Consider the following 27579-nt stretch of genomic DNA (forward strand, 5'->3'; position numbering starts at 1 on the left):
TTCTAAAATGTTTAAGACTCTATCTCCAATAAACTGACAGTAATAAACTGAGTAAAGAAAGAATTAATTTTCCTTTCTTTTAAATGCTTGCTTGTAATGAGGTTCTGTAGTAACTTGCGGGTAATCAGATTAAAATAAACTTAATGTTCTGCCATCAAACAAGAGTACATCAAGTGAGTCACGAGATACCCTGAAATTTCCTTAAGGCAACTGTATCAACCAAATCTCTATTGAATACTTCAAAAAGTAATAAATTTAAAACGAGGTTATGTCACAGTTTATTCAATTTCCATTATGAAATTTCTTATGAAATTACAAATTAGTTTTATTTACAGAATGAAATTTTTCAAATTGTATTAAACGTTAATTCAAATTGTTCAGCACCAAACTGTGAAATTCCTTTCAATTAATATTATTTAAAATTAGGCAAAACAACAATCTTATTTTTGCGTAGATTTTAGAACTGATAGCTAAAACCTCTATCGATTTCAAATACCATCAGATACAGGTCCCTTTCATTTAGGAGCAAAAATATTTTATGCTTTTGAAGAAGACACTTACGCCCTTGTACTCGATAGTTTAAAATCTACGCCAACATAAGGTTGCTATTTTGACTAATTTTAAGTTTTAAATTGGCATGTTTTCTTTTATTTAATATTATAATATTATGGAAATTATTCTGCAATTTGAATTAATAGAAGGAAGATTTTATAAAACAGAAAATTTATATTTAAAAATGCATCATTATAAAAGTTGTTAGCATTCGTATTCAACAATTATATGTAAATAATTCAACAATTATATGTAAATAATTCAACAATTAAATGTAACTAAACAATTATATGTAAAATATTATACAGCCTGTTTCAAATGCTATATTGCAAGTCTAAATATCTCAGAAATAAATGGTCGTAGTCCAAAGAGTCTAGTTTAAGAACTAAATAAAATAAAGTTGGCTTTCAGATTACAACACTGTTGGTTCCATGATATATTTAAAAGTTAAAGCTTTTAACTTTGTTTAAGGTTTTATATATTTTTAGTAAAAGCTATCATGGGATTAAATTTTCGGTAATCAAACCGTCCATCGTATTTGATACATTTCTTACACTAGAGCTATAGATTTACAAACAAGCGTTAAAAATGTAGAAAAAATTCAATGTTTTACCTGCTATTTTCTATGTTTAGTGTGTTAAATTTATGTTAATCTGAAGTTCGATAGCATATGAATGAAATAAAACTACAGTAAGTGTTTATTTATGTTCTGGTAAAATAAGATTTAAAAAAAAAAGGAAATTAAATTTATTCAACAAATCAAAGAAAATTACGAAATTTATGCAGGAAATGTTACAATAAAAAATAGAACATTTCGATGAAAATGGATAGAGATTATAGTAAAGTTAAATAAATATGTAAAAACGTTCGTTAGAATCCATTCAAAACGAATGCTTATCCTTCCTTCTCTAAAGACATTTTAGAGAACGCACATATGATGAAAATGTTTTTATAATCTTCTATTTAATTGCTGTCGAATAGTAATTGTAATTGTAAATAATAATTGTAATAATAATTGTGAATAATAATTGTAAAAAATATCACTCCGCATGGGGTACATACAACCATTTTATTTATCAAAGAATTTGATTTGGATTGCACATTCATATTCGCCTTCCTGCTTTCAATGACCCGGAGAAGATACGCTAGCCAGCAGCTGTTCTTGCAACTCTTAACTAGAAGTTATAAATGCACTTATGACATCATAAAGTTTTAAAAATTTTTATATTAAACATTTATTTGCCCGTGTGTTCGAATTAGGATTATTCATTAAAAAAACTATTCAAGTTATTTATTTTTCAGATTTCATGTAACAATTCAGTTTAGTTATACAATAATTTATAAATCATTATTTGTTATAAGTTGTCTTAGTGGGCTTTTTCTAATTTTTTCAAATTTTTTTGTGAGGAAGGTAAAAATTAAAAATAAAGAATTCAGTTTTAAAATTCAAAACAATTGTTGCGTAGTTTTACTTCTATATTTATGAATGAACAGCGTGGCTTAAATACGTACTTGGCCAGAAATAATATCTCAGAATCTATTTCCTCATCAGAATTCTAAGTAGTTAGTAACAGAATGAAAAATATGAAATTATTCCTAAAACTCTTAATTTTATATTAATTCGTAAGGGTGAACGGCGAACAACAATTAGTTTCACTAAAGGTTCAGAAAAATTTAGTTCAGAAATAGAAAAGTAGAATAGCCGAGAATTAGAAGATAGAATAGTCGGGAAAATGTTTCAAAATCAGACAAACAAAACTAATTTCAGTTTAAAATTTTCACTAAGCGAGGCTATCATTTCAATGCGATTTAGCTTTAGTTGTTCTCAAAGAAATTATACAAATTTATTAACAGTTACGAAAATCATGTGCTTGGAACAGTTCCAACGATATGGAAAGCATTCGTTTTGGGCTTCTTAGCATCACAATATGAGATGAAGACAGAATCATTAATCTTTAAGTTCTCCTTGCAATTGCAGATCGTACAAATATTCTCCTAGGGCGTGTTCTGACATGGACCCCAGTACGGAAGCATGTCGAATAAATTGGTCTATGGATTCAATTTGTTCATCAAAATACTCTCGTTCCAAGAAATCCGTCAACTAAAAGAACAAATAAATTAAATTTCAATTAATTATTAAGTTCAATGAAACTTCACCAATAAATGTGTATTTTTTAATAACAGCAATCATTAAGTTGTTAGCAATCAGAGCTGATAGGTTAGAACATAAATCTATTTTTAGGTCAATAAATAGATTGGAGAGAGCTTTGTAATTGCAAGAGACTGAACAACGGTTTCCTTTCTTGAGGAATCATTTTTAACACTATTGCTAAATGCCACCAAAGTTTTGAAGAATTTAGTTTTAATATTTACTAATCAGTCTTATAATTTTTCACTTCTGAGATACTCCAGACAATATGCAAATTTAGCATTAATTTATGACAGGTGACAGCGTGTCCGGACACCCGGACGGCTTCCAAGGACTATTCGGGAATGGTCCGGAATCCGCAAATAGGCAACTCCGCGGAGCCCCAGGAGCGCAGCATCGAAAGTTTAATACAAATTTTGACTGTATACGGTCACACAGGGAGAAGGTATAAGACAACAGATTCGTACAAGATACAAGATGCTGTTACACTGATATTTGAGACGTATTCACTGATAATTAGACATTTGACTCTGAGACACATAAATTACTCACTATTACTCACTATAAACGCATTTATTAACATAAACTGCCCTAGTGCGTTTTGTGCGCATATAGGTTTAGACACTTAGAATACTCTAATACAAAACATATATTTTACATTGGTGTATACATCATTGTATATACATAATCATATTACAGATTTTTAGAATAACATTTAAACGTTTTATACTGAATTTACTAATATATATATAAAAAAAACTGCCCTGGTGTATAAACATATATTTGCCTTTTATCAGCAGCTAGGTTTAGACATTGGCGATACTTATATGAAAAGGTCTGTTTGGAACTGTTGCTTATATTGCTGTGTAAACATAAGCATTTATACTGATTTCACGCTGTGACGCACACAAGTTCTACACTGATGCGCATATATCAACAAAAATTGCCGTTGTGCATTTTAGGGCACATGAGTTTAGACACTGAAGATACACTGATATATACACAGCATATATATAAACATTTTACCCTGATTTTTAAACATTTTATGCTGATTTTACTCTGATATATGTACAAATCGTATGCTGGTTTAAACATAAATTATCTTGAATGCATTTCTTGCTCACGTATAGCTTTAGACATTAAGGATGCATTTATACAAAAACTTCTGTTTTACAGTTGTTGTGTATACATGAATATTTTGCATTGATATTTTAAGCTGCTATATAAAAATTTTATACTGATTTTACTCCGAGGCACACACAAATTCTACACTGTAGCGCATATATTAACAAGAATTGCTCTGTCGCATTTCATGTGGACATAGGTTTAGACACTGAGGATACACTGATACAATAATTATACACTGATGCGTACACTGCAGATTTTACATAAATATTATACACTAATCATTAAACACAATGATGTTATTGTGATACGCATACAGATTCTACTCTGGTGCGCATATTATAAAGTACTCTGGAGCGTTTTATAAGCACGTATGTTTAAACACTGAGGATACACCGATACGATATAACGTCTATTTTACCCTGATGTGTAAGTTGTTGCATTTACATATTTTACACTGATATTTTTCACTATCATTCAAACATTTTACACTGATTTTGCTGTTACATATATAAATTCTATGTTATAAACATAAATTAACCTAGTGTATTTTATGTCCACATAGCTTAAGATATTGACGATACAATAATACGAAAACTTGTATTTTATTCTGATGCGAACTGTGATACTTCTTTGGCGAAATGAAGCAACTCCAATGATGGAACAGAGCAATAACTTTTATTTAACACTAAAAAAAATGGCGACATACAAACAGGAACTAAATCTCCTCTAGCAAATTCTCTTTTCACTGCGTTTCGATCGTACCATGTTTTCCTCCGTTGTTGAGCTTCTTTCATGTTTTCCACGGCAAGTTCTTGGCATTTCTTCATTCGACTAATAAGTTCGAAAACGTAACTGACAACATTATTACTTTCTTCAATCGGTTCTAGCCACTGCTCATAAAGTAAAGTGACTGGCGTTCGTAGGTTTTTGCCATGAACTAATTCTGCTGGTGTACAACCAGTGCTTTCGTGTGTGACTGTTCTGAGAGCAAAAAGAACTGATGGTAGATAATTCTCCCAATCCGAAGTCGCTCCTATACATACGACTCTTAACACCCTTTTTAGCGTTCTATGGAATCGCTCAACGGGATTACTCTGCGGATGATACACAGAGCTTCTTACATGTTTAATGCCGAAACGCTCCAAAAATTCCTCTGTCAAAGCACTGACGAAAGAGGTCCCCTGATCTGTTTGGATTACTTTTGGGAAACCCATACGACTGAAAATCTGTAAGAAAGCATCAATCACAGATGGCGAAGAAATGTCTGTCACCGCTACAGCATCTGGATATTTGGACGACATACACAGAGCTGTAATAATATATTTTTTTCCAGTCTTCGAAATAGGTAGCGGACCAACGGCATCGACATTTATTTTAGTGAATATTTCGGAAATTACTGGTACTAATGTCATTGGAGCCTTCTTTTTGTCATTTCCTTTTCCAGCGCGCTGACAAGCATCACAGGTTCTTGCAAAATCTTCAGTTTCTTTGTAACACCTCGTCCAGTAAAAATATCTAGCAAGTCTGTCTTTGGTCTTTTTGACACCCAAATGACCAGAAGTTCCTTCGTGGCACATCTTTATAATTGACGGCTTGAGTTTTTCAGGTATAACGACAAGCTGTCTTTCAAAGCCCATTTTATCCGTCGTTTTTTTAACTAAAAGTTCTTTTCCTGTCAGACTATAGTTCTCATTTTTGCATGTACCTTCTTTAACTTCTTGGATGATTTTAGACAGTTCCTTATCAGCAAGCTGAAGTTGTGCAATTTCTTCTGAGTCAATTTTTACCAGTTTCATGAGAGCTTCATCTTCCGTATTTAGTTCCGGTAAATTATCTTCTTCTTCAAAAACATCTCTGGATGCTTTATTTTCTTCCTTCATCGGTTCCAAGAGCTTCTCTTCAGCTATTTCTCTTTTCCTTTGAGCTCTAGTAGAGACAGCATTAACCTGGTGAGGACAACTATCAGGCTCCTTTCCTTGTTTATTCAACAGTGCAAAAGTTCGATTGCCTAATAAATACCTTCCTTTGTCGAGTTCATTTCTAATAATGGCAGCCTTAGTTATTACTCGCCCAAGATCGCAATTTAGTTCGATCTCAGCCAATGGTAAACAGGTTGGATTCAAGTCTAATGGCTGTTGCACCCACACATTTTCACCTGTCAGCATTTCCGGCGGGATGTATTTGCGACAAACTATATCAATACTAGCACCTGAATCCCTTAATATAGGAATTTTATGACCATTTACGTAACCCATACTAGTATAAGGTAATAGAAATTTATCCTCTGGTTTTGCACTAATTCTGTTAAGATTAGCAGGAGATTCAGTACTATTCTTAAGTTTTGGACATTGGGGCCTTAAATGTTGATAGAACCCACACTGATAGCATTGTGGCGTCTTTCGTTTTTCATATTTATCATCTGGACGTGGACTTCTAGGTCTATGAAACAAGCTTTGCGTATTAAATCCTGATGACATTTTGTTTTCAGTTTTATTTTTATTATCTGAACTCAATTTACCTTGAGTTAGTGCATTGTATCTTTCTTTCTGCCTATCCACTACAGGCTTTTTTTTAAAGTTTCCGCAAACGTTTTCATAGGCATCAAGTTTTTCAGCTAATTTTTTAGATGAAATCATCTCTACCCACTCATCAAGAAAATGATCTCGAATTTCAGGAGGAACTCGACGCTTAAGTTGGTCAATTACCATCAAATCTAGCAACTGATCAAAAGTCTTAACTCCTAGACCAGTCACCCATTCCTTGCAATAATTTTCTATTTCATAATTGAAATCCACCCATGTGGATTCGGTACTCTTTTGATGTTTCATAAATTTCTGCCTAAACTTTTCCGGGCTTAGTTTAAACCGTCTTAACAATAAATTCTTCACGTGTTCATAGTCTTTAGCTTTATCGGAGGGTTCTCTAGCTATTAACTGGGTTACTTCGTAAGGAAGTAGTCCTAGTAAATGAGATACAAATTCTTCTTTATCAATTTTAGCCCATTCTGCTTGCCTTTCAAACAACAGCAAATATAGACTGATATCTCCTTTCTTGTCATCGAATTTCTGCATAAGGTGACGCAGCTCCGTTTTCGGCCGGATCTGTCCGGTATTTTGAGACTTTGTCTCTGCTTCAAGTCTTAATCTCTCTAATTCATACTGTTCTTTTCTTCTCCGCTCTTCCGCTTCTTCCTGTCTCCTACGTTCTTCTCTTTCCCTTTCCTCCCTCTCTTTCCGTTCTTCTCTTTCCCTTTCCTCCCTCTCTTTACGTTCTTCTCTTTTCTCCCTCTCTTTCCGTTCTTCCCTTTCCTCCCTCACTTTCCGTTCTTCTATTATTGTGTCTAAGACTCCTTTGACGAATACTTCATCATAATCTCTACTTTCAACAATTTTCTGTTTTAAATCGACTATTTTCAAATCTGCAGTCACATGAACTCCCAGTTCAGCCGCGAGATTTTGCAAATCTTCCTTACGAGCTCTTCCTAAGTAAGGCATTGTTTCTATGTTTAAAATTAACGAACACTGTTTTCTTTATATTTCCTCAAAATAGCTCAATTCAATTACTTATTTAATTAATGCAGTCAGGAATCACGAAATTAAATGCACTTTGTTAAGTACGCATACCTCAAAAATGAAATATTTAAATTATATGAAGTTCATTCTCTCTACCACATTAATTGTGATTAAAATAAGAATAATAACATAGAGCAATATATATATCTACCGTCTGCACAACTAAAATGAATATTAAATATAATATCAAATACGGTAATAAAATAAGACAATTTAATATTAACAGGAAATAATAAACTGGTATCGCTAATATTGCGTTCAGTGATGAACTAATAAAATAAAGCAATTCTATATGAACAGGAAGTAATAATATGGTATCACTAACATTATGTTCAGTGATGAACTAATAAAATAAAAATACGCACGATTATTCGATCTGGTCGGTGCCTCCAAAATAATTAAGACTGTGATACTTCTTTGGCGAAATGAAGCAACTCCAATGATGGAACAGAGCAATAACTTTTATTTAATTTTAAAAAAAATGGCGACATACAAACAAGAACTAAATCTCCTCTAGCAAATTCTCTTTTCACTGCGTTTCGATCGTACCATGTTTTCCTCCGTTGTTGAGCTTCTTTCATGTTTTCCACGGCAAGTTCTTGGCATTTCTTCATTCGACTAATAAGTTCGAAAACGTAACTGACAACATTATTACTTTCTTCAATCGGTTCTAGCCACTGCTCATAAAGTAAAGTGACTGGCGTTCGTAGGTTTTTGCCATGAACTAATTCTGCTGGTGTACAACCAGTGCTTTCGTGTGTGACTGTTCTGAGAGCAAAAAGAACTGATGGTAGATAATTCTCCCAATCCGAAGTCGCTCCTATACATACGACTCTTAACACCCTTTTTAGCGTTCTATGGAATCGCTCAACGGGATTACTCTGCGGATGATACACAGAGCTTCTTACATGTTTAATGCCGAAACGCTCCAAAAATTCCTCTGTCAAAGCACTGACGAAAGAGGTCCCCTGATCTGTTTGGATTACTTTTGGGAAACCCATACGACTGAAAATCTGTAAGAAAGCATCAATCACAGATGGCGAAGAAATGTCTGTCACCGCTACAGCATCTGGATATTTGGACGACATACACAGAGCTGTAATAATATATTTTTTTCCAGTCTTCGAAATAGGTAGCGGACCAACGGCATCGCCATTTTTTTTAGTGTTAAATAAAATTTATTGCTGTGTTCCATCATTGGAGTTGCTTCATTTCGCCAAAGAAGCATCACAGTACACTGCTGCGTATATCTAAACATTTTACACTGATATTTAAACAAATTGCACTGATTTTACTCTGTTACACGTATAAATTCTACACTGCTGCGTATATCTAGAAACAGAAACGACCCTGGTGTATTTTACGTCCAACTAGATTTTAGACGTTGAGAATATACTGTTACAATAACGTTTGATTTACACATGCGCATGTTGTTGGGTATATAAACATTTTACAACACTAAAAATTAAACATTTTGCACCAAGTATTCTGACTTACACGCTAGTTCAAAACTGATTACATGCACATAAATTACCCTTGCGCATTTTACATAATATAATTTCTCAGGATACGTTTGTTACTTTAGAGCATTCGTGTATATAGGGTTCCATTATGCACATACTAAATGAGACATGCCGCACAAGACCACTAGTAAAATACACTGGTTATCATAAATTAAGGAAAAATCACAAAAATAGCGATAACTCCTTCAAAAATAAGCCATACCGTGTAAAATTTGAATATGTTGCCAAGTAAGAGTAGCTGAGTAAAACTGCAATATGCAAATTAGTGGCGCTGCACTCAGAATACGTCATCTGCGAGGAGAATAAAAGTCCATGTTTAAGAGAAAACCCACATATTTCACTGTGATAGTGACATCAGAAATCTGAGATAGCTAATTCGTAACAATGACCTCCAGGCATCATTTGCCTGCAGAACTACGCCATTGGGAGACTAGAGGCAGTATAAAGTCAAACAGAAGTGGCCAGATGGCTAAACGTAAGCCCTTCTGTGGTTCATAGACTTTAAAGGCGATTTCAAACCACAGATTCGGCCTCTAGGAGGTTCAGCCAAGGACGGCCAACTGCTACGACGAGCGCCGATGACCGATATTTGACATTATGGTGCACGCAGGAATAGAACCGCTACTCCGACTCTTCTTAGATCCTCCCTTGCTGCAGCCACAGGAGGGTTGGTGTCAACGTCAACTGGGCGTAGAAGGCTTCACGAAGGTGGTCTGTATGCGAGACGACCAGCCATTTGCATGCCGCTCACGTCAGGCCATAGAAGGGACCAGTAGGCACGACAACATGTCCACTGGACGCTTGATCAGTGGAGGGCTGTTCTTTTTATGGATGAGTCCAGGTTTAGTCTAGTCTAGAAAGCGATAGTAGGCGTTATTTGATATGGAGAGAACCTGGAACCCGTCATCATCCGTCAAACATCCGTGAAAAAGATGCATACGAAAGAGGCAGTGTCTGTGTTTTTGGTGGCCTCTCTTTGGGTGGACGCACAGACCTCCATGTCTTTCCAACGGAAACCGTGAATGCTCCGATTTATAGAGATGACATCCTTGATGCTTATGTGCACCCATGTGCCAGGGAAATAGGTGATGCTTTCCTGTTACAGGACGATAACTCAAGACCACACAGGGCTCGCATCGTAAATGATTATCTTCAACAGGAAACAATTATGCGCATGGAGTGGCCAGTTCGATCCCGGGACTTGAATCCTATCGAACACGTTTGGAATGATTTATAGAGACGTCTAGATGCTCTCAGTCTGCCCCCTCAGACCCTTGCCGCGCTTGCAACAGCTTTGCAAGAGCAATGCTGCTCTTAGCTCCTATGGAACTGATAGACCGCATAATTGAAAACATCACGCATCACTGTATGTGCTGTATTGCTTCTAGAGGCGACCATATTCCCTATTGAAGGTACTTTTCCTCTTCGATTTTTTCATTTTATACATGTGCTAATTTCTATACTACCATAATTGTCTGGTAATTTATTTTTATGTTATTTGATACCTTACTATGTGTTGTATATTGTGGGTAAGTTTCATAAAATTCTACATGTAACTTTTTCAGTAATCGTGATTTTTGTGATTTTTCCTTATTTATGATAACCAGTGTACAATGAGACACCCAACAGCAAGACAGTATTGAAGCCTGGGCAGGTTTCTAGTCCACTATGACACGTGACGAAGTTTCCACATGACGAAGATTCGGTCCCATAGCCTGTAATTTGTGCACTATGAGCTCAAGTTTTCTGAGTAGAGCTGGCAGCTTACTGAAGGAGTGCATGATTGGTACGTAATGAACCGGTAGCTTCATGTGCCACGTCAAGAACACAGTTAACATCAAATTTTGCGCGAAATTAGGAAACAATTTCATCAAAATGAAAAATTGTGAGCAATTTATAGATCTAGGTTTGGTTTGAAAGAATTCACTTGTTTGTTTGTAGATTTGGTTTGGGTTTATTTTATTATGGCAAAGCCCTTGAGGGCTGTCGGCCCAAGGGAAGGGATGCCTTTGTAGAGGGTCTTTCTAAGGCGAATTGGCTCTAAAATACGTTACATATGGGGAAAATCCACCGTTACATATGAAGCCAGCCTGTTTGCGGGATTCAAACCTCGGACTGAACTATCAGTGTTCAGTGACTTTACTGCTCGGTCGCTGTTTTGTTTGTTTGATTATAGACTTGGTTTACAGCTTTAATGCAGAAGTTCATAAATTAGTAATTTAATGTTATTGAAAAAGAGTGTTGAGCTTACGTGACTGTCTTTACAGTGTGCTTCTGCTATATCGTGAATATGATTCAGTTGATTGTAGACTTCTTTCTCCAGCACGATGGCTTCGTTCAGGGCTTCCAGTGTATTGATCCAGGAAGTCTTGTCTGGCATCTGGGAAAAAAAAGAGCACGCCAATTCAATTAGCTAAGAATATTCAGTTCTTCAGTTTTAAGCTAAGAGTTTTTTAGAGTTTAAGCTAGAGTTTTTAGAGAGACAAGTTTTAAGAGTGTTAGAAGTATTAATTTCGCAAAGATATATTGACATATTCTTTCATGAATTTAACAAAATATTGAAAAGAATAATTACGATTCGTTATTCAAAGTTGCTGTCATCTTATAATATCAGTTGTATATAAATTTTGTCAAATAATAGCAGGCCTGCGTATGTGTCATTATTTAAAATATTGGCTTTAATATAAAACAATGTATTACATTTAAAACGCACTTCTCAAAAACTTCCCGTTTTACATAAACAATCTAGCTTTCACGAAATGTACTAAAAAACTAACTTATTTCTTTTATATTAAAAGCAGCTATTTAGTTTAACGTCAGTGTACTGAGATAATTTACTTTCATTTTGTAATAATTATAAAATGATGGTAATTCTTGTGTTAATAATAATTATCTTATAATAATTTTTTTCCTTGTATCAAACACATTAAAGAGACTACCATGTGCAAAAGCGATGTTTTTTTTTTTTTTTTTTTCGAAAACGTCTTTCTTCTTTTATCGAATATTCAGGCGAAGAGAATATTTTTATTATGCATATGCATTTAATCGTTCACTGAAATTGCTTGCATGTCCTAGACATCACAAGTAAAAGATTATGTTATTATAGTTTCGCAGAAATATTAATAGGGTATAAAATATCGTTGGTAACTATGAAAAAAAAATGTAACTTTTTATTAAAAAAATTTGAAAGGTCTCAGATTTTATCGGTCGCTAAAAGATAGTTGGTTAAGTTTTTTCTATGCTGTCGCTGAGCTCGCGGTGTACTAGTCTGCTACCCAATTCTTTTTGTCGTTTTTGACTTTATTATTAAGCATAAATTTTTTCGCACTTACGGCATGTACAATTCAACATCAAAATTTAAAAGCGGCATGTGTTTAAAATTTCCGATAAAGTGTTAAGCGTTGGTATACATTTTTCTATTCTTTTAAATCCTTTTCTAAGTTTATCATATGAATGTACAGTTTTCTTAGTAAGATGGCTTGCAAAATTTTTTTAGCCCAAAGGAGCGTTATCCCAGAATGGCTCTTACTGGCGAAACGGGATTTTGCGTTGGATCGCTATAAAAGTCTGAATCACTTTTCGAATTGTTGCCACTAAATATTATCGCCTGCATTATATTTAAAGAAATTAAATAATGAAGAATCTGCATGAATGGATGTATGTTTTCACATTGTAAAAAAACGAACGGCACCTACAGCCATCAAATTTTGAATTACACAATCAAATTTTTTTACAGGCAGCCAAAATAGAGGGTGGTCTCCCCCCCCCTCTAAAAAAAGTCCTCGATATATGAACCCTTAGCTGCTTATCCGCTCAACCGATCGAAATGGAATTTCAGATATTGTTATTTGAAAGTATACTCTCGAGATTGTGATGATTTCAATTAACAGAGCTCTCACAATGACGATTACAGTGAAAACATTTCGAAATTTTCGAAAGGCAGCATCCACTTTTTTCTGCGCAAATGGATCAGCGCATTCAAAAAACCGTAAGTGGTATCGGAAAGGTATAAGTTTAACGAAAATTTTCGGCGTAAAACATTTGCAGAGAAGAGCATTGTAAAGGACCAGTGACAACAGGTAACGGAAAAAAGCTTTTATTGGAATTTCAAGTTTTAAACGTGTACAACATTTCAAAAGAGTCATCTCCCTGTAACTCTACAACTTCGTGGCCACCGCCATCCCCCTACCTCACGCCGAAGAATTTTTGGTTATAGGATTATCTGAAATCTAAGGTGTACACATCCAACTCATCAGATTTGTCAGAATTGTAAGATGACATAAAACGTGATGTTACACAGATTCCATCTGCGATGTTACGTTCACCATTCTTATCAACAATCTTCCACATGCCACTCGTTATCTTCTGCGAAGATGGGCACGTTGAAAACTTGTAGTTTGTAGTTAAAAGGTTTTTCCTCTTTTCTGTCTTGTCTTTTCATCGGTCTTCTACACGTTATATATTTGTTCTTTACAAATATATTAACGCGGGCAATTTTCATTTTACGTGTGTCGATCTAGCGCCATTTATGATTTCCAAATGCGCTGATCAATTTCCGCAGGAAAAAGCTGGGTGTTGCCTTTCGAAAATTTCGAAATGTGTTCACTATAATTGTAATCGTGAGAGCTCTGTTGTTTGAAATCATTACAATCTCGAGCGTATACCTTCAAATAACAATATCTGAAATTTCATTTCGATTGGTTGAGAGGATTGGCTACTAGGGGATCATGTATTGGGGAAGTTTTATTAATGTTTTTTTTTAATTCAAAAGAATCTGTCTTTACAAAGACAGCTTAATTGAATAAAGTAGTATTAATTGCAATATATTATCATTCAAAATATAACTGCCAATAAAATTCAGAATGCATACATACAATAGCTAATTTTTGAACAAGATTTATGAGTTTGAGAAGTAATATTCTTTCATATTTATATAGTCATATAACTCAAATTTGATCTGTATATTAAAAGCAGTTATAGACCTTTGCCTTTCTTAGTTTCCTGGCATAGGTAATATTTTTTAAGTTCGTATTTTGAATTATCTCACTATCTGTCAGGTTAACCTGAACTGAAAGTTCTTTAGAAAAGGCTAAAATTTACCTTTTCTAAAGAAGCACTTTGAGTCACAGCCATAGAAATTAGCTTATGCATTTCAATAAAATGCTTAAATCAAGAATTGCTGTTTTATCTCTTTTCCTCGTTTATATTACCAGACTGCAGATCAGCAGATACGTTAACGTACCTCGAAAAGATCATCAAGGAATCTTACAAATGCGTCAAATTCTGCAGATTGCACAATGTTTACTCTTGTAGCAGTTTTAACATTTTCGCATTGATGTAACTGTAGGATGGTTCCCTTTTCTGAACTAGTACAGGCATTGAATGAATCTATTTGTTATAATAGACATTCAGTGTTCGGTACAATAAACTTTATTTTCCTTCCGACAACTTAATTGTGTTAAATATGATAAGTGTTATAATATTTTGAGAAAATGTGTTAAGTATTTCTTTGTGTTGTGAAAATAAACAGTCAGAAATTTTGTTAAATACAGTTATATGAAAACCATAGAATGATATATCGCAGGAAATGAGAAAAATCAAGTTTTTATTTTCAAAGCAAATTTTAGTTAATTGTATTATATTGGCGGTCAATTTCTTAATTTAGAATACAGGCATATATTAACTTTTCGAAATCCAGAGTTTGATTACACCAAGTTTTTTCTTGCACAAAAAGGTTTTAAAAATGCGAATTTTCCTGTGGTAATATTCAACTCTCTGTAAACGGAATTCAGTTTACTTTTGGCCTTGAAAGGACTGGAGACTTATATGCAGTTCTATATGTTCTTGTCAATCATGTGTATGTTCAAGTTTCTCGTAACTACGTACATCTGTAGTAAAGAAGTCACTGAAGATAAATATTCTTAATTGTTAATTTGGCAAATTTTCTCTAATAATATCTATCTTGTATATTTTTATAAGATCTACTTGCTTTTCGTATCTTTTCACTTGTAATTAAAATCTGTAACCTCCAGGCATTATTTGCTCTTTCGATTTCTTTCGTCATGTTTTCAAGTCGAAGAGTCGAGCTTTCATTCGTTTAATTGTCCAGTACAAATTTTTTAAGAGATAATCTTTTTTTTCGTCTACCTCAACTATTAACATATAAACATAAAATGATATAATGAGAAAAATGCTGTCGTATGAAAAATTTATTTTACAAACCAGCTATCTGTTTTGCTCTAGCTTTTAAATTCGTAGTAAGTAGCACTGATCCCAAATTTCTCAAACGTTTCTAGTGCTGCCATCTAGTAACAATCTTTCAAAATTATAAATTGAGGTTATCAAAATAGGGGGGGGGGAGGAAGAGAATTACCATTCAAATATGAAACATCCACTCACAATAGCGCTTATGATGAAATACTTATGACCGAATATCATATGCACAGTATTTGCAAGAGTGGACCTGATTATTTAAGAATGATTTAATATCTCAACTATAACATATAATCATAAAATGATATAATGAGAAAAATGCTGTCTTATGAAAAATTTATTTTACAAACCAGCTATCTGTTTTATTCTAGCTTTTAAATTTGTAATTAGTAACAGTGTCCCAAATATTTCAAACGTTTTCGGTGCTGCCATCTAGTAACAATCTTTCAAAATAATAAATTAAGCTATCAAATAAGGGGAAAAAAGAGAATTAAAAATTAAAATATGAAACATCCATCAACAATACCGCTTATGATGCAATAAATTATGATTGAATATATGGCGCACAGTACTTTCCAGTGTGCACCTGATTATTTAAGAATGATTTAATATTCTTTGTATTTAGTTTTCCATACTCTGTTTGAAAAATTCAACTCTAAATCCTATTTTAAGTTCTACATTTGCATCTATTTTAGCGTTTATAATTTCCAAAATCTACAGAGGATGTTTACATATTTTTAAAAGATTTCGGGCCCTTTTAATTCGTGTTTTAAACCTAAAGGCTAATTTTTTAAATGTTCTATCTGATAACCTTTTTCTCCGCGAAAATTATGCATTGGGATTTCCATGATAAAACGGCTTTTCCTAAAATTTCCAAGTGTATATATTACCATTGCTCCTATTCCTTCCTTCCTCTCCAGTCCATCAATTGTAGTGCGTTTGCACTTAGCTCTTTTCAAGAGACCAAAAGCGCAATAATCTATAGGTGAAATAGCGTTCTGTGTTTTTCCACATGTGTAGGCAAAAGTTGTTGAACATTGCGTGTTCTAGCCTTTTTAAGTTGTAAATCTTGATTTATTATTTAATTGATATTTCTATAGATGTATCAAAAGACTTTGCTATTGATTTTTGCGTCGGCGGAGTTTTGTTATCAACGATTTAATTTTAGAAATAGTACGTACCTTTTCCGGGTATTCGGTTGAAGTCCATTTAAAGTAATGATTCCCTTTCCGATTAATGATGTTGCTGATTTTGAACTTAGAAATTTTAATACCATGCATTTGAGAACATGTTTTAATTATGGAATCGTAATATTTCTTTTCAGAAAGCGCAGAAACATCATATCTGGTTTACATCCGATATTTTGAAAGAAGAAAACATTTTAAAATAGTAGACGATATTTCTAATTTCAAATAATAAGCTACTGCCAGAAAAGTCTTATTTGAAAGCATTTGCTTTTTGGAATTCTTTACCAAAATCGTCCTAATAATGTGTAAACACTTTCTGTGCTTGTAATTCCAACGCTCTATTTGCTGTGTATAACAAGGTCTTTATTTCCACCATTTTCCTGCTGCTCATTGGCACGTAAAGCACCACTGTACAATTTACCTTCCATTTCTTCCTCGAACTGTACAGTTTACCTTCGCCACTGTACAAGTTTACTGTTCAATTCTGTCGATAATTCTCTCGCCATTTATCAGCGGAGGGCACTTGTTTCATATTTAACTGCCAGTAGCCAAGAGCATCTACATCTACAGGTTAAACATCTGTGTTTATACGTCTGATTAACCTATCATGGTCTACTATAAAATCTGAAAATTTTAAATCGTGGTTGAAGAGTTTCTCGCCTTCGATTCCAGTAATCAAATTCTAAAAAAAAGAGAAAATTAATAAAAAATAAAACATTAAAAATTGAAAAATTTAAAAGAAATTTCTTCTAATTTTGCAATCGGATTCCCGAAACAATTTTTATTGAACAATCACGACAGACTTATTAATTTAAGAGTTAATCTCATAGACAAATAACAGTAAAGTCTATTGATCCAGACCTCCAAATCTGCAGATTGAATACAGTAAGAACAAATCTCTTTCGAGATATTAAAGACGGGAGGACGTGTTGGAGACATAAAAATTAACGTTCAACTGCATTTTGAAACAGCTGAAATATATATGTTTTTTTAAATTACGTGATAAGTTGTTCGTCAGTTGAATACAGTAAGAGTTAATGAAAACTGTTTGGCTTTCTTCATTTTACAATGCTGCCATCTAGAGGGGAATTGCTAGAAGAAAAAGAGTCGAGCTTTTAAAAATACTCACTATTATTGTAAACAATTTTTTGAGAAATTGACTTACATCAACATTGAATTGTGTAAACTTGCTTCCCCGAAGGTTCAAATAATCGATGAATTTCTGTGCATGTTCTCTTTCTTCTTCCGAATTTTTTCTAAATAATTTGGCGAATCCTTTTCGTGCTATTCCATTCTGATCGAAGTGGGCTGCCTGGGAGAAAAATACAGTACATTTGCAGTTTCTAACAATTTATCATTTCTGAAAGTAAAATATTAATTTAAGAATATTCGTAAAATTTTATGTTGAGGTTTCTGCGATTAACATAAATGCCGCGTAAGTGGAAATATAAGACGATAATTCCTTTTATAAAATATCTTGCTAAAATCATTTTTATCGTAATGTGCAACCTAATATTTAAAAAGCATTATGTAAATTATGACTTATCGCCTAAATTTTACTTTAACATAGTTTTGTCTTATGGTATGGTATTTAAATCATTTGATTACCGTTCTTCCGAATACACACAATGTAAGCTCTTATCAAGAGAGAAAAGAAACATGCCAAGGTAAAACATAAAATTAGGCAAAGCAACAACCTTAGGTTTGGCGTAAATTTTAGTCAAGGTTATAGTTATATGGAATTCGAGGACAAACAGTAACACGCCTCTCTTCATCAGGAGCAAAGAAATCTGAAAGGAAAAACCACGGTTGCACTTTTACTCAGGGGAGTAAAACAAACTAGAAGCTATCGCCATCTGGCGGTAAAAATGGTAACGAAAATTAAGAAATTAAGTTAAAATTAAGTTTAAAAAGACTGAATTAGAATTAAAGTGTTTAACTAAACAAGATAAATCTTTATGAATATGAAATGCTTCAAGAACATCCAATTCACCAATGAAAGGAGCTTTTTGGAATTTTTTTTTAAATTATTTAAAAAGAACTTATATTATGTAACTTCTGTATATAAACTCTTAGCAATTGCATCTTTAAAAGAATTGCAATGAAATTTAAGAGTTGAAAAGTTTGTCCTCGAAATTAATGCGAATAATAACAAGCGTGTTCTCATGATTACCATTACAGGGAAGCAAATTCGAAAATTTGAAACAGGGCATCTATCTTTTTGTCTCAATGTGATCTATCTAGACAGTGAAAAAGCATTAATGATGATGGAATAGTACCTACAATAAAGAACGACAAAAGACCCTCATCTTTTGAGAAAATATATAAGCACGCACTACTTATAACCGACTTAACACGAAGTACTTAACTTCCCAGTTCTTTTCTTTCCCAGTAATCTTGCGGGCAATTTTCGAGTTATAGGTAACATTCCCACTCAGTTTATGGTTTATGGTTTTTCATTACGTCTATCACATGCTGAAGAGAAAAAATGAGCGTTGTTATCCGAAATTTTTTGTTTATATCGCTATAACGGTCTGTGGAGCTCGATTGTTATTATTCGCATGCTTTCAGAGTGCTTATCTTTCAGTTCCTACATCTCGAGTGTTCTTTTTGTTTCGTGCAATCGATAGTTGTTTAGAAAGAGCGTTGTATTAATAGCTTTTAGGTACGATTTCAGAGTCACATGTTTTGAACCTCCTACTGGCAAGCTCTAATCTCAACAAATGTTTTTCTGAATTTAATATTTTTTTCAGTTTTTTTTTTTTTTTTTTTTTTTTTTTTTTTTTTTTTTGTGAGAGAGTTTAAGTGAAAAGATGTGAGAGAGTTAAGTGAAAGAAAAAGTGAGAGAGCTGGAATCGTATGTAGATGTGTGCTTTTGATTTTCAGATCGTATATAAGAAAAGCTATTACACAACTTTACAAAGAATGTTATTTGGAATAATAGGGTTAAAGACAAAAAAGACGTGAATTAAAATGAAGAGACAAAAAGAGAGGCTTGATCATAAAGTGGCAAACATAACCGTTTCGCTTACCACATCACCCATCTGTAGTAGCTTGGTAGGAATCTGACGATAATGGATCCAGTAGAAGTTTCGTCAATAGATTTAGTAGGTCCCTACGTCTAGTAAGAAGTTTACATTAATATGAATAAGAAACAATCCACTTTGAAGGTCCGGTTCCTGAAACATCCGAACTGGAACATCTGCATTAAAAATAACGCTCGCCGCGAAAAAATACTTGAAAGTTAACAGCAAATCTCTCTCTAGGCGTTTCCTAGTGTCTCCAGATCGGTTTCATCCAGCATATAGATATATAAAGCTTAAAACTATTAATGAGTATTCTGTAGACCACTTCATGAACTAATTCCACTAATAGCGTTTAATGAAAACATTCACCTTGAAGCCTTAAGCATTTTTACTAATTAAAAAAATTAATTTTTCATCACTATGTTTCAAGTTATTAAACATGATTGTAGGATTGTATTACGTCTCAATTCTCCGCAGACTCTAACAGACTGCAAAATGAGTTATTGTTTTAGTATAAAGCAAATAACCAAATCGTAAGAAGGTTAAAGTAAACTTTTATTCAACTGTTAAATGAAAAGATGGCGCTACTTGTGCTATAAATGAACCTCCGCTACTTGCGGGTATTTAACAGAAGATTAAATTAATTTTCAATGTAGGTAACGTAGTTTGAGACTACACTTGAAAAGATTCGTGATAACTGGCTCAAAATAATTAACGGCGCATATTTTAAACGTCGGCTAGCAGATGCGAAATCTGAAATAACTTTGGCAAAGTTGGCCATAATACGTAATTGTAATGCGAGGCTCCAGAAGCTCTAAAACATTCAAACCGTAGGCTTAAAATACATAACAACTGATTTGCATTTTGGTGAGGACTATGAAAAGAAGAAGTAAGTATTGGAATCACAATAACTGATTAATTAACATAAAATCTTACATGATTAGCTTCCGTTGCTCTGAAAGGGAACGAAAATTAATCGTGAGGATTTTCATGTTTTCAAGTACAATGCTCAGGAAACGTTTCCAAGGTCTAAATGTCAACTTCTTGAGTTGCTAGGAAAAAATGGAACTCAGAATTATACATTAAAGTACAATCATAAGAGGATAACACTGAATCTTCATTTAGGCATGTCACTCAGTGGTAATTAAGTTCGTTATTCTAAAAGTTATTATCTTAGTAGTAGATAAAGAAGATACGTTCAAATCTTTGAAACGTGTCCTGCTTATTGTTCTTACATTACGTCAATTGCTATCGTGGTTAACCTTTCTCCTCATTTCGAATTAACTTCATTCGGCGTTCCTTCACCAGCAGTTTAATTTTTATTTGTTTAACTCAAATGAAATATGATCATTATAGCCTTACCATATTCATGTAAACAAGACTGGCGTGCATTTCCACATTCACTTGGGACCGCAGAAGTGTTGCGCAAGCAGGGTATAATTCATACCTGTCTGATTTTGCATCCTTCACTTCGTTGTCAGAGAATTCTGCTAAGAAGAAGAAACAAAAAACAATTTAAAATTACACTTGTTGTTTAAAATTAGTTTTAATTCAATAGTAGACTGATGCTAGATTTTTTTAAAATTAACTGTCTGTGTTTTGAGAGAGGTTGCAACTAGTCGCTTTCTTCCAAGGAATAACAATATTCTGAGCCGTAGCTCACGAGCAATGACATAACTAGATAAACAAAATAAATAAAAAAGAAAAATCAATCACCGCGTCAATCATTATGAAACCATCAATCTAGAATCAAAATTGTGACCTAATACTTATGAAAATTTGGAAAATTCTAGACTGGAATTAAAATTATTAATTAAATTTTACTGATTTCGGTGAATGTGGAAGATCTGGAGAAAATCGTATTTAGTATTGAGCAAATTTCAGAGAAACTTAATTTAAAATAACCGTTATGTGATTAAAAACCAACACTAATTAGGTATGAAAGATTTATTTATGACAGTAAAATTCCAGCTATCCTGACCAGTTGCAACCCCAGCCCATCTAGGATATTTGAAACTATGTGCTTTCCGTATTTAAGTTTTCTGCATTCATATAAGGAGTTGATCATTTTTAAGTAAAATTGGACAAAAGGATGGGGTAATTTACAAGAAGCCCTTAGTCTTTAATGGACAACCAGAAGTGGTTCTTTACTTAAGCCTGTAACAGTTTCTAATGATAAACGATATTAAAATATAATTCAAAACTTTTCAGTTCTAGTATTTAAGACTTTCATACTAATGGGAATAGCATATTAGATTTTGGTTAAAATTGATAAAACGGAAATGAGACTTTAGTATAAACTCTGAATAGACTTTCGTAAAAAATATATTGCGAAATAATCCAAACTTCTTATATTTTGTATATGAACAATTTATTAAATTTATAAGCATTAACTGTATTCTTGGACTAATGCTAAATGCAAGGAGAATAAGCTCATTATGAAAATGAGCTTTTATTGTGAAGCAGTTAAATGTAATAGCATCAATCCTCAATTTCGTGTTCGGTTTACTTTTGTGTAGGATCACTTTTCAAGCAAAAGGATACTGCCACTAAATGTTATCGCTATGCATTTTACAAAGAAATAATATAACAAATATAAATAATACAGCGACTAAAAAAATACATGATAACAATTAACACTCTGTTGGGGATCGTAAGGATATGCAGATTTTAAAGATTTTGTGATTTTGCTGTTGAATTTTATGTGGGTAAAATGCGAAGAAAATGATCGTTAATAATAAAAATAAAGCTATAATGAGAAATAAAAAAGCTGGCCATCTCATAAAGTGAGAAAAGACTGGAAAAGAAATGTATAGCAAAACTTAGCACAATGTCGGGGATTCTAAATATATGATGCTTTTTAAAATTGTGTGGTTGTTAAGTCACTGATTTGTGAATTCGAAACACTATTTGATCAGAGAATATACTACGATTGATGCGACATTTTCAAATCAAAACATGAGAAAGGATATGTATATGAGCACATATAGTTATCATTGACCTTTGTTTGAGAGAATAGAATAATAAAAACAGAGTACTTGACATTAAGTCTTAAAATTTATAAACAAATTCGATTTTATTTATAAACGATAAACCGAAAATTATAGTTTACTGAAGCTCGTTGCAATTTGCTTGAGACCATGTCTTGTAACTGGTGGGAGGTTATATGCTGGCCACTTCAGATTTTTTTTTTTTTAATGATCAGACATTTGCTATGGAATATTTTTTCGAGAGTGGTCGAATTCGTCTATCCTTTAGTTGTCTCATCACAGAACATGCCCAGTTGCAAGGTTTAGAAAGAAAGCATTTGCTCAAGATTTATAGAAGATATTATTTTCTTCTATAGACTTTGACAAAGTAGTAGACGATATCACAAAAGTATATAAAGGCAAAACATCGAGACCAAAATCTCATTATCACTTATATTTTTGCGGTTATATTTATAAAAATTCCACATAATATTGTTTTAAGACAAGCTATCTATAGATAATTTATTCGCAATGAAATCATCTATCGAGAATATAAAATTAAACGAATCAGAACTTTCATTGCCAAAATCTCTGAAAAATCTTCATAGTTATCTCTGATGTACAAAACTGGTGATACTAACAGCCAAGATCCTTTTGCTCTATTGAGACACTTAATTTAATAAATTATTTGTCCCCTATCCTCTCTTATTAAGTCCTCTCCTAAAGTGTATCTAGTTCTGAATGTGTCCTCTCTAATCTCTAATAAATTGTCCTCTGTTTCAATGCCAACATATTAAACACTTCACAGTAGATCACTCTTCTGCTCCAACCACCAGTCATTTTCTTAGTTCCAACCACCAAACAACTAGAACGGGCAGATCGCGGCTAATTTCCTTTGGTGCACTTGTTTATGTTATACCATCCCAGACGAGATCAAGAATGCTTGCTATCGATATCATCTATGGATATCATTTAAACTTTAAGAAACAGAGACTTACACGGAATTAATTCCAAAGTATTGCTGTTTGCCTTCAAATGTTCGACTCATATTTGCCTGAAAATGGTCCAAACGTGCTATTGTGGGATAGCAGATAGCGTATTGGTGGATAATGAGAAAAAGTTGTTTGCGAACTGCGTCCGCCTGAGTCTTCAAAGCCATATGCGGGACTTCAGCCCTAGAGTTCGCATTAGCAGGCAGCCTCAACTAGCCACTATACTATCCAGAAAGACTGACCACTATTAAAATTCGGATTTCATGTTATGTAGAAGGGGATTATTACTCCCAGTTTGAAGCCATCGATAACCTTTCAAGGCCTCTGACAGCTCTCTTTTTTTTTAATTCTTTTTCCCTCTCAGTTAGCTACTTGCATATGTTTCACGATTCTGTAAGTAATGTTTATATGGAATTCAATATGCTTCAGTCAACATCAACAGCCAATGTTCTATAAGATTACGAGACCCTGGTAAGTCCAAACTCCTTTCCAGAAAGCTGTTTCAGGGCTTGGCCTTCATTATAAAGTTTGCAAGGACTTGAGCTAAAAATAAATTGTAGTCTATGATACAGAAAATGCGTAGGAATATCAGTGGTGGCCATGCAGCTCAAACCGAAGCACTTTTGTAATTTATCCTGATGTACAGTGGTATTTCGGTATACGTTCTCTTTGAAACGAGTCCAACTAAATATACGTTCTGTTTGGACGTAAAAATTTTTGTTTGGTATATGCAACATTTGTTTGGAATACGACTCGAGTTCAGTGAGTCACGACTGTGCGCACTACACTTGTATATTTCTTTTGACACAATGCTAAGACCGCCCATGAGCGTCAGTACGCCTATTGTTGCTATCAATAAACAACCCATGCTTCAGTTATAAATGGATTTTTTTTTTCTTTTTTCTTTTTTTTCTTTTTCTTTTTTTTTTTTTTTTGTAAATTCATTAATAATGAATTTTAGGAAAGTTTATGAGAAGAGCCAAAGGATGACCATGGACGTGAAAAAAGGGTTTGTTGCAAAGTATGAAAATGACATCCGTAATTTGGGACTTGGTTATTGCAAACTGTATACCAAGTGGTGTCTACGTTCGGGAAAAGCAAAGACGCTTTTAAATCGGCTAAAGTTGCGAAGGGAGTGCTATCGTTTATCAAACAAAGATCAGAGAGATTAGAATATGTTGAAAAATTGCTTTTGATTTAGATAACGGAAAAATGTTTATATACAGTATCACGCGCAAAGTATCATCGCAGCATATGTGTCACCCGCTGCATTTGTATTTTAGTATTAAACAGTGTTGTAACAACAACCATAATAATTTTTCTCCCAAAAATGGATTAATTATTTTCCTTTCATTTCTTATCGGAAAAATTCGTTTGGTATACCTCCAAGGATCTGAAACGGGTTAATAACATATTGCGAGGTATCACTGCAGTTGTTTCGGTTCTTATAAATATTTTAAAAATAATCTCGAACATAAATTTAAAGAAAAGATTAAGGAACACGTGACAAATAAACTAATAGAAAAATTTAAAAAAGACAACAAAATATTGCTATAAAAGCAATCGAACATTTCATATACAGAGGAAAAGACTTATTATAATACAGAAGTATTTGCGATAAAATGCTGCAGTAAAACTAGACTTATTAAGAATTGTTAAAATGTGCAAGGAAACTGAAGCTTGTAACAATTGTCGAAGAATCTGCCATATGCAGATGAGCGCAAGTACAAATTTTCATTACACTTTCAATGGATTTATTTTTACAAATCTCTGTTTGAAGCAAGCAGAAAGAAAAAATTTACTGCAAAAAGTATACAAATTTTAAAATAGGAAATAATTTCAAATAAATCAGCAATGTGCATTTTCGTCATATTATTATTAATAGCAAATAAAAAAGGACCAGAATAAAATTTTAAACTTTTCTATCTTTCATTTACTAAATGCCTTTATTTAAATGTTTAAAAACCACATTTCAATGGCGGAGAGTTTTCACAATTGCTCTGATATTTCGTAATTAAAAGTCTTATTTTTTTCAGCATAATTTGTTGTTCTTCAATACTTCCCGCAGGTAAAAAAAATCAATATATAAATAAATAAAAGCAAGTTAAATCGAAAGAAAACGCTAAGAAGCATTATTAACACGTCTTCTTGACAAATATTTTCATTTTATAGGGCATATTATTGCGACGCTATTTTCTTGATATAAGAGGCATGATGTGATGTATGATTTGGAGGGTAAGCGCGATTTCATTGTAAGCAAGAATTTCATTCCTAGATAAAATTAAGTTCTCTGTAGACCGTATTTAAAAAAATCTCTCTAGGAAATTAACCTAAGTTTTTCTTTTATAAATAATTGCAGGAACCTGTCTATTTACTTATGGGTTTCTAATTATCTGTAAAGTATAAACTATCAATGTAAACAGCCTGTGAAGAATAAACTATTTTACTATCTAGCTGTGCGAAATAAAATATAACAAAATCTTAAACTGAAAGAGAAACACCCCAGTATAAATGTAAAATGAAGAAAGAAAAGAAAAAACAATTTTAGTTTAGACTAAATTTTGAATAAAACTCAGTCGACTTCGAAGATGTTCATACGCAGGTCCCTCTTCCTCGGGAGCAGAAAAATGCTTTTGCTAATACATGTAATAAGAGAGCAGAAATTTTTGCTGTTGAAGAAGAGGAACTTGTGCCTGAATGCTCTTCATATCAATTGAGTTCTATTCAAAATTGTATGCTAAACGAAGGTTTGTTGTTTCGCCTAATTTTAAACACCGAAATCTCTTGCAATGACCTCCTTCCTGAAGCTAACCCGTCTGAAATTGGGAATTATTTCGGATGTCTTATTTACGTTACAGTATTGATTCTCATTTACAGTCATGTTCTTAAACGCAACCATTTCCATAGTAGATCACAACCTTCTAGACTAATTATGAGTGACAGCTATAGAGAAGTTTCTCTAAATTTCCAAATCATTTTTTTAAATATTACATTTTGGCTTGCCTTGAGCGCATAAACTAGTTCCAAATTCCAAAAAAACGTAAAGAAAATTATCGTTGTGTCTAATTAAAACAGAACTTTGAACTTGAACATACTTCTTGTGCTAACAGAATCAACTCCCACTTGTGGCTATGTAAATAAAGTAACAATCAAATTCAAATTTAAAACGTAGACTAGTAATAAAAGACTACGTAATTAAATTTAAATCTAAGATGACTCAAGAACTGTGTATCAAATTTAAATGTCGGCAGCAATAATATAAAGAATAATGGATCAGTTTCATCACCGGAAAGGATAATGGATTTATTGTTGGAAGCCAATAAATAAGAATTTGATCTTTTTGCAAAAGTAGGGAACGAAACTACAGATACTCACGAAGAAATCCAACAACAGTCGCCAGACTTAGACACAAACCAGCCGATATCCAAAAGAAAAATTTCACCATTTTGCATGCGTTTCGAGCAAGTTTCGAGGTAGCTGTTGTATTATACGCGAAGCCCTGTCGCGCATTCTCTAAGTGCAGGCGGTTAAAGGTCAATGAGATAACTTGACGTCTGTATATGAGAAAATTGGTCGATAACATCTTTTGGGGTCCTGACCTGGAGATACGGAAGCATACGTGACGGCCACTCCATGTCAAAGGAGTATTTTGGAAGTGTTTTGGTTTGGTTACCCCCGGAATCAGAACGTTGTTAAGGGCGTTGCTACGACTACGCTTAGTTAATTGGGTGGCGATTGAGGCATGGTGGTTGTTAACATTTAGGTGGTGGTCAGAAAATAGAGAATCGAAACGTAATCGAAGGTTTTTTATTGTTACCTCAAAAAATTGCCTTAACCGTTTAGCCATCTAAAGTTATAGATAAAACTCTATCGGCTCTCTTCCTTAGTGCTATTGACATCTTGGTTAAAATCACTACTAGAGGAAAACGTTTGCGTAGTTTGGAGATGCTCGAATTTAGGACAGCTTCCTTCTAGAAAATATATGGTCTTTTATTAAAGGAATTTATTTTGTATCCCACACTGATACTTAATTTCTATAATATTATGAGTTACTAAATTACTTTGAATTTTGAATTTAATTGAAGTTTCTTTGGTCTTCACGTCAAGAAATTAAAAAGAAACCGAAAGAGTCACCACACTGTAGTTTATGATAAATAATAATTCCTCTTTTTTCCCCTCTTTTAAATTACCGCATGGGTTCGAATAAAAGATGATCTCACCTACTCACATTTAAGACGACCGCGCATTTATAAAGGTGCTTTACAAAG

At 33.4% G+C, this 27579-nt stretch overlaps 1 protein-coding gene across 2 annotated transcripts; it reads right to left on the bottom strand.

The window, feature by feature from the left end:
- Nucleotides 1–1283: 1283 nt before the first annotated feature.
- Nucleotides 1284–26861, bottom strand: LOC118183487 (ferritin heavy chain A-like). Of its 2 annotated transcripts, none has more exons than XM_035353049.2 (5): nt 26687–26861; nt 20713–20840; nt 17490–17636; nt 11176–11304; nt 1284–2653 (listed from the first exon to the last, which is right to left on the bottom strand). In XM_035353049.2, the coding sequence occupies exons 1-5, from the start codon at nt 26754–26756 to the stop codon at nt 2501–2503; spliced, it is 627 nt and encodes a 208-aa protein (XP_035208940.1). In that variant the 5' UTR covers nt 26757–26861; the 3' UTR covers nt 1284–2500. The 2 variants fall into 2 exon arrangements, with proteins under 2 accessions (XP_035208940.1, XP_035208941.1); XM_035353050.2 differs by having other exon boundaries at nt 20713–20837; nt 26687–26857.
- Nucleotides 26862–27579: the final 718 nt, after the last annotated feature.

Source organism: Stegodyphus dumicola, chromosome 5 (genome assembly GCF_044657685.1).
Source record: "Stegodyphus dumicola isolate Sdum_Otavi_A_Nest chromosome 5, ASM4465768v1".
In the NCBI taxonomy this organism is placed as follows: domain Eukaryota; kingdom Metazoa; phylum Arthropoda; class Arachnida; order Araneae; family Eresidae; genus Stegodyphus; species Stegodyphus dumicola.